The sequence below is a fragment of the Thamnophis elegans genome, chromosome 3, assembly GCF_009769535.1.
Source record: "Thamnophis elegans isolate rThaEle1 chromosome 3, rThaEle1.pri, whole genome shotgun sequence".
NCBI classification, from domain to species: domain Eukaryota; kingdom Metazoa; phylum Chordata; class Lepidosauria; order Squamata; family Colubridae; genus Thamnophis; species Thamnophis elegans.
Window position 1 is genome coordinate 48,494,989 of NC_045543.1, and position 8,530 is coordinate 48,503,518.

At 42.8% G+C, this 8,530-nt stretch overlaps 1 protein-coding gene across 1 annotated transcript in view; it reads left to right on the forward strand.

The window, feature by feature from the left end:
- Nucleotides 1–6,937, forward strand: part of CPLX1 (complexin 1) — a 67,866-nt gene extending 60,929 nt beyond the window's left edge. Inside the window, exon 3 of the mRNA XM_032213804.1 lies at nt 6,740–6,937. Coding sequence (XP_032069695.1) covers nt 6,740–6,937 — 198 coding nt within the window. The remainder of the gene's footprint in view (nt 1–6,739) is intronic.
- The last annotated feature ends 1,593 nt before the right edge of the window (nt 6,938–8,530 follow it).

Consider the following 8,530-nt stretch of genomic DNA (forward strand, 5'->3'; position numbering starts at 1 on the left):
AAGAAATGGACATGTCTAATCTAGTGAAAAGAAGGTCTAGGGCAGAGGTGGCATTCAGCAGGTTCTGACCAGTTCTGGAGAACTGGTAGCGGAAATTTTGAGTAGTTCAGAGAATCAGTAAATACCACCTCTGACTAGCTCCATCCCCATCTATTCTCTGCCTCCAGAGTCCCAGCTGATTGGGAGAAAATGGGGATTTTGCAGTAACCTTCCCCTGGAGTGGAAAGGGAATGGAGATTTTAAAGTATCCTTCTTCTGCGATGCCCACAAAGTCACACCCACAGAACTGGTAGTAATCCCACCACTGATCTAGGGGGTGACATGAGAGCTCCAATATTTGAAGGGCTACCACAAAGAAGAGGGGGTCAAAGCACCTGAAGGCAAGACAAGGAACAACGGATGGAAACTAATCAAGAAAAGAAGCAACTTGGAGTTATAGAGAAATTTCTTAGCACCGAGGACAATTAACCAGTGGAAGAGCTTGCCTTCAGAGGTTGTTGGTGACCCATTACTGGAAACTCTTAAAAAGAGACTAGACAGGCACTTGTCTGGAATGGTGTAGGTTTCCTGCTTGAGCAGGGGAAACTGGAAGACCTCTGAGCTCCCTTCCAACTCTGTTATTTTGTAATATATAAATACAGAAATTCCTCTTTTTCCTCCTTATATTTGGATGCTTGTCCTCCTGAACTCAATTGAATTTACTTCCACTTAACCAGGCATAACACTGGGCTATCAGTTGCAGAGTGATAGGGAATGGCTTTGAATAATGAGAGTCATTGTTGTGTTTAATTTCAAGCTCCACATAAGCTGTGATGAGTTAGTTCAAACTACTACTACTACTACTACTACTACTACTACTACTACTACTACTGGATGGGGGAAGCGGTCTAATCTCCATTGAGTACTCTTAATACACATTAAAAAAGACTTTTAAAAAAATAATTGTCTAACATTACTTGTGGCCTTCTCATGTCTCTAGTCTTGGATCCTGATAAATGCCCAGCCTCCTTTCCTGCTGGAGTCACTTAAGTTAGTGGAAAATTAATAAGAAATCAACAAGGGCATTGACGGGGGGAAACCCATAATATAGTTTGCAAAGAGAAAAATGCACAAATGGATGCACCTGTCAAACTACGTGCAAGGTGGAAGGTAGCCATCAAATAGAGGGAATAATGCCGGAATCAACATATGCCTGATCCTGTTTGAGCAGTTGCCAATATTGTATACTGAGTCTGTTGAAAGTTATTGTCTTGCAAAGGAATGATCTGGTTTTCTTTTGACTGAATGAGGAGTTTTCCCTCCATAAATTTGCCCTGGGGAAAGAGCAGTGAACTATTTTTAAGCAGAAGAAAGGTTTCCAGGTTCAAAACCTACACGGAGGATCTCTATTCTGTCCATGGAATTATGTTCCTCTTTATTAACTCTATTGTTTGTAGGGTGGGGGCTACTCAATGCTTAAAAACCTGCAAGAAATGCAACATAAGCCTTCAGCTGCAGTGTAGTTACAGTATATTTTTATTGATGTTAGTTTTTTTTTAAGTACAATTAACATTTGTAAAGCAGCTTCAACTCTTTGGGGTTTCTTGGGGCCATGCTAAATGCAGTCTCTCTCTCTCTCTCTCTCTCTCTCTCTCTCTCTCTCCCTCCCTCCCTCCCTCCCTCCCTCCCTCCCTCCATCCATCCATCCATCCATCCATCCATCCATCCATCCATCTCTCCCTCCCTGCCTTCCTCCCTCTCCCCCACCCCATACATTTAGGGTGAGAGAGATCTGAATTAGGTTACATTAGGGCCATAATGGAAATATTTGACCTTCGGGTTGATTTTTGACTCTATCCATAGTGACTGCATTCCAAAACTGGATCCAATTGCCTCACATACCTACTATTTCACTGGAAGGAAAGTTTCCACATTCAAGTGATGAAATGCAACATTTCCTGTACTTTAGACTGTCAATGTAATAACCGTATCATTTTGTGGATGAAGAAGGATGGTTGAGTTTTAGAGAAAGTAACCAATAGATATTGGAACATGGTTAGGGTACTGGTATAGTGTTCTTTTGATTGAGTAATATTATATGTGCAGTTGGTCACCTGATGTTCTCCTTGGGTTTTGGACTTCAGCTCCAATCAACCCCAATCAGCATTATTAATGAGGAGAACTTGTGGAAACTTTAGCCCAGGGATGTCAATCTCGATTTCATTGAGGGTCACATTAGGGTTGTGTTTGATTTCAGGCAGCAGGGTGGACATGGCCAGGGTGGGCATGGCCAGCTCAACATCACTCATGTTGGGGGTGCCTGTGGAAGCCCAAATGCTCTGCCAGTGAAAATGGCTCCCAAGCTCTGTTTTTGGCTGTGACAGCCCCCTGCAACTCTCTGCCAGTGAAAACAGAGCTCAGGAGGACCACTAGCAGCTCTCTAGAGGCCCATTTTTGCTGGCAGAGACACTGTGGGCAAGTCCTGTTTCCAGGGTGGCCCCACAGACCAGATCTAAAGATCCAGCCCCCGGGCCTTGAATTTGACACCCCTGCTGTAGCCTAAACCATCTAGAGAACATTGGTTGCAGAGGTGGATTCCTACTGGTTCGGACAAGTTCGGCTGAGTAGGTAGTTGCCCACGCATTCGAACCAGTTCTATTCTCAGTGGTGCCATCTTTATTTTTGCTTCTGCACATGCGCAGAACAATCTCCATTGCACAAATGTAATTTCCCCCCTTTTCTTATGTTCTGCACATGCACAGACTTTTTTGAGGTAAATGTGCATGCACACAGAGCGTACATTTGGCGTGCATACGAGCAAAGCGATAATGCACATGCAAAAAAATTTGCACACTGAACCGGCAGTAATGCTGGTAGCAATCCACCCCTTATTGGTTGATTTTTGTAAAACAGGAGGAGTTGACCTTCTCATAAGAAGTGATGGAAACAACTATTAAGGTTACTTCTTTCCATCCAAGATCTTCATGAACAGATCATATAATCCCATGATAGTATTAGAATAAAATCTCACTAATTTTAGGGGAAATAGTTAAAGTTGTTGCAATCATATTGCTGATTGCTAAACTTTGAAGCAACTGGTCTTTAATCAAATGGCTGCATGAATTAATTACTATGAAAAGTATCTGGGGGTTTCTTTGGGCCTTGCTGGGTGTATATTCTTCCTTTGAAAGGTATAGTTTGTTTATCTGCTGATTTATGGAGATGAATTATCCATAGCGCCACTAATCACTTCGACTTAATTTAATAGCTATATTTTCTTTTTTAAAAAAAGCCATCAAAGGAACATCTGCACTTTACATATTCAAACCAGGAGGATTGCTGAAAAGTGTTGTCTTGAAATAATCCTTTAAATCTGTTTGAAATCCCACGTAATTTCTTTTCAGGTTTTTCACTTATTCTCATTGTATGTTTTGCTGGCCTAAATAATGTACCCCCAACCAACTGTCCTTTTGCATGTGTATATTGAGTTTTATCATGATTTCCGTACAGTGGTTTAATTAGAATGCAAAGCCAACCAGATAAGGTGTAAGGACCATTCAGGCAAAGCAATTACTTTTGGATCCAACAGACAAGTAATTTCATAGAAGATGATCTGACCTCTCTAAGTCATTTTGCTTGTGAAGTGTATCCTTAATGCTGCGTAATTGAAATGACACCTCATCACCGCAGGATATTTTCAGGACTGAGAGTCTGTACATAAGAATCAAAGCTGAAGGCAGGGGATTTGATAGATTTTTGTTTTGTATTTTTTTTTAAGCCAAAACTCTTTATTCTGGGATTTTAAAATGAGGTGCAAGCATTTTATTATTTATCAACTATTGGCATTCCATTTTCATGATAGCGTTCCATAGATTGGAATGCAACCCTGGCTGGGAGAAGATGATCATAGGGCTGCACACATTTATTACAAAAAGTGGCACTTATTTGCAGCTCAGATTCACAGGTTGTCATGGAGGTGAAAGAATCAGATCCTGTAACTGCTCCTGGCATCCACATACTGTTCTTGGTGAGGAAAGATACCATGGGCAGGTGCCAATTAGAGCCTTTCCCAAATTGGGAAAAGCCTGGACTGGTTCCTGGAACAATTCATGCATTCCATACTCACTGCCCTGGTGGTGCAATGGTTAGAATGTAGTATTGCAGGATAACTCTGCCCGCTGTCAGGAGTTCAATCCTGATGAGGCTCAAAGTTGACTTCCATCCTTCTGAGGTCAATAAAATAAGGACCCAGATTGTGCTGACATTATAAAGCACTCAGAGAGGTCTATAAAGCACTATGGAGTGGTACAGATGGCCCTTGTCTTACAACAGTTTGTTTAGTGACTGTCCAAAGTTACAACAGCATGGAAAGAAGTAACTTATGATCATTTTTCACAGTTTATTTATGACCATTGCTGTGCCCCAAAATCATGTGAACTCCTTTTGCAACATTTGGACAAGCAAAGTGAATGGGAAAGCCAAATTCACTTAAAATGGATTGCTCACCTATCAACTGAAGTGATTCACTTAACAACTGAGGCAAGAAGAGTTGTAAAATGGGGCACAATTCACTTAACAAATGCCTCGCTTATGTGTACGATTGCATATACATTATAGCTAGTCCTTGACTTACAACTATACATTTAGTGACTGTTCAACGGTTACACAGCACTTATGATTGTTGGAGCATCTCCCTGGTCACATGATGAGCAACTGATACTTAAGGTGGTTGTTGTGACCCAAGATCATGTGATCCCCTTTTGTGACTTCTGAAAAGCAAAAAAAAAAAGCAGGATCGACTTAACAACGATGGTACTAATGTAACTACTATAGTGATACATTTAACAACTGTGGTGAGCAAAGTTGTAAAATGAGGCAAAAAAAACTCCCTAACAACTATCTTGCTTAACAACAAAAACATTGGGCTCAATTATGGGTTGTAAATTGAGGACTACTGGCACTATGGGGTTTAAATATGAATTCTTTATTTCTAATGGCTATGCAGCAAAGCAGGAGGATCTAAGGGATTAGCTGGTTTATAATGTTTCTTTGCTGTAGGAGAAATTAGCCCTTCTTTCCTCAGCTCTATCATTTACCAGCTGGCCTGGCATTTAAAACTACTATTTGATTTAAAGGCTGAGTGCAGCATTGGCCAGAATGGATTCTGGCATGATGTGATTTGCCTGAAAGCAAATGACATTCAGCTGATATCCTCTATGATTATGACAGAATAATAGAATTGGAAGGGACTTTGGAGGTCTTCTAGTCCAACCCCCTGCCTATACCAGTGGTCAACAACTGGTGGTCCATGGACCACTGGTGGTCTGTGAGAATATTTTGGTGGTCCACAGAAAAATTATTTGCCTTTTTTATATTGCACTAAATCAGAGGTCCTCAAACTACGTCCCCTGGGCCGGATATGTGCAATGAACATTTGTGTTGCTGCAGAGAGACTTCCCCTTCAGGGTCTTTTTGTGTGGGTCAGAGGGGGGTAGAAATTCCAACTTTGGGTCTGCTTCACCCTCCAGCAAAGGTTGGAGGGAAGTGCTGCTGGTGGTGAAGAGCCGGGGGGCCTTGTTCCAGTGGGACTGCATCAGTGACGTGCGGTGAGGATTACGGTTGGTGAGGCAAGAGCATGGCGGCGGCGAGAAGCAGTGTCCCCCCTGATGTCCCTGTCAGAGGCGTCTCACATTTATGTCCGCCATAGACGTGAGACGCCTCTGTCGGACACAGCAGCGTGGATGGAGGAAGTGGGGTGCGAGGTGGCAGTTGGCGAAGAAAGAGGAGAGGAGGAGGAGGAAAGGGAGAGGGGAGCAGGACGGGGCTCTCAGTGGGGGGGAGGAGAAAGGGAAGGGGGCAGAGCAGGCAAAAGAAAGAAAGCGCCAGCCCACCAGCAGAGGCGGGTAAAAAACCCGCTTCTGCTGGCGGGCTGCCCCTCTCTTCTGAAACAAGGCTGCCCTCCCTGCCTCTCCCCCTTCCCTCTCTTCTCAAACAAACTCTGGTTCTCTTGCCTCCTCCTGCAGTTAAGCACTAAGCAGAGTCATCCACTGTGACTCTGGCAGCAACTACCTCAGCCTTTTTCCTTTTAATTTTTTTTTCTTTTCATCATGACAGTGGTGAGGCCCTGCCTCCCCTGACTGCACATCCCTGGACTGCATCATGGTCTGGAATTGGCACTCCCACAGGTCTTCCCTCTGCTTGGAAATCCTATGTTTGTAGTCCTCAGTGAGGTGCTTCTACTGAGCTTCCTTCTGGGTCAGATCCAATTTGAACTCAGCCAGGTGTTTTGCCAACTCTTTCTCGTGGTGGCTGCTTAGCTCCAACAACTGCTTCCTGTTGGGGCCCTAAGGAGCCCTGGTGGGGAGTCGAAGAGTGACTGGCAGGGGAGGGCCGCGTAGAGGTGCCCCTCGACATGAGTGACATCAAGTTGTCACACCTACAAAGTCACATGATCACCTAGCCATGCCCATCCAGTCATAAGGCAGATCATATTAGTGGTCTGCAGGATTTAAAATTAGGAATCTAGTGGTCCCTGAGGTCTGAAAGGTTGACCCCTGCCCTATACTCTTTCAGACAACTAACTGTCGAATCTCTTATTTAAAATCTCCAGTGATGGGTGATGGAGCACCAATCACTTCAAAAAGCAAGCTTATTAATTGTTCTATCAGGAAATTTCTCCCTATTTCTAGGTTAGCTCTCTCCTTGATTGGTTTTGATCCAATGCTTAAAGCCTCTGTTCTTTTTTCTCCCCTTTCTGTAGTATGGCATTAAGAAGAAGGAGGAAAGAGAAGCAGAGGCCCAAGCCGCTCTGGAAGCAAATGCAGAAGGCAGCCTGACACGTCCCAAGAAGGCCATCCCACCGGGCTGTGGAGATGAGGACGAGGAGGAAGAGGAAAGCATCCTAGATACCGTTATTAAATACCTGCCAGGTCCACTCCAGGATATGTTTAAGAAGTAAACTGCAACAGACTGCCAGCCTGTCCATGGACAGTAAAGCAATGGATTTCTCATTGACCAATGGGGAATTTAGACTTACCACCACCTCTCACGCCCCTTCCCTTCCCATGCTCTGCTCCAATCCCAGCCATTCCCTTGAGCCCCACCCTCCCTTCCATTCCTGATTTTGTACATCCTCACTTCTAGACGATGCCTCCAAAGGGATGGAAAAGATTTAATGAGCTGCAGTCTACACAACTTTTTATCCTTATTATTATTATTATTCTAAAGCCATAGTTTTACATGTGTTTTTAAATGAAAGGACAGGTGTTTTTCTTATACAGAGAAAGGGAGAGGGGCACATTTGGTTTGCCTCTTCCAGAAAGAAGAAAGCTTCAGCCAAAGTGAGCTACAGGTAGCTTCTCCCTGCCCAGGAAAAGTCTAAGAAGGAATTAGGCTGTCCCCAACACCACAGCGTAGGAGAGAGAAATAACAGAGTGGAAGGTAGTCGTTTCTTAGTCTTGACAGTCTCTGAAAAAAAAAGCCATCCATATTTCAGTACAAGTAGTCCTCGTTTAGTGACCGCCTTGTTTGGTGACCATTCACATTTACGATGGTGACAAAAAAAAATTGCTTTGCGATCCATCCGCGCATTTTCAATCTTTGCAAGTTTGTAAAGGAAAAGGAAGCTGAAGGAAGATTGTAAGCATACTTGCGGGTTCATGTAACGACCGCTTTGCTTTACGACAACAGAATTGCTGGTCCCAATTGTGGTGGCTAACGAGGACTAGCTGTAACTTTTATGATGCCTATGAAAACATTTGATTGTGTATGTTCCTTTCTTTTCCCTTTCCCCTTTTCTTTTCTTTTTGATTCTCCTCCCACCTTGTGATTTTGTTTGCCCTCATCACATACCGGTACCTTAAGAATAAGAAACATATCCTGTTGTTGTTGTTGTTGTTGTTGTTGTTGTTGTTTTATTTTGTCACTTACTCTTACACACAATCCACATGTTAAGTTTTGATTCCTGATTGTCTGGGATCATTCATGTGATTTCTCAGTGATGCATTATCCTCAGTCTCCATTTAATTTTTTTACCCCTACCTATTGTCACTTGGGGGGGAGGGCAAAACTATTGATCATTGTCCCAATTAATATATCTTTTCTAATCACTGTATAAAGTTAAGCTCAGAAAACTGAAGTAGAAGTAGAAGCCAGAACCAGATGGGAAGGGAAAGAGAAGGCAGAGCAGCAGAACATCTGGCAAGGGGGTGGTTGTAACTTCAGCAAAAAAATGGAATATTCCCCAAAATACAGCTCCAATGATGAAATATTCATCTCCATCATCTAACCTTTTTAATCACAACATGGGTGACTATTCAGCTCTAAATGAGAGAAATTTATCTTCTAAATGAGAGAAATTAGTAGGTTATACATTAATCGTAAAGTATTCACATTTTATGGAAGAGAGGTAGTCAGAAATATGTTTTACTCCAAGTGCATATGGGATAGAGAGGCCCACCTGTACTTTTTCAATAAGGATCAAAGCTATCAAATGCCTTTTAAGTTTAAAAGCTGTTTTCACATCTTATAACTTGTTTTCCCCTTCTAGCAT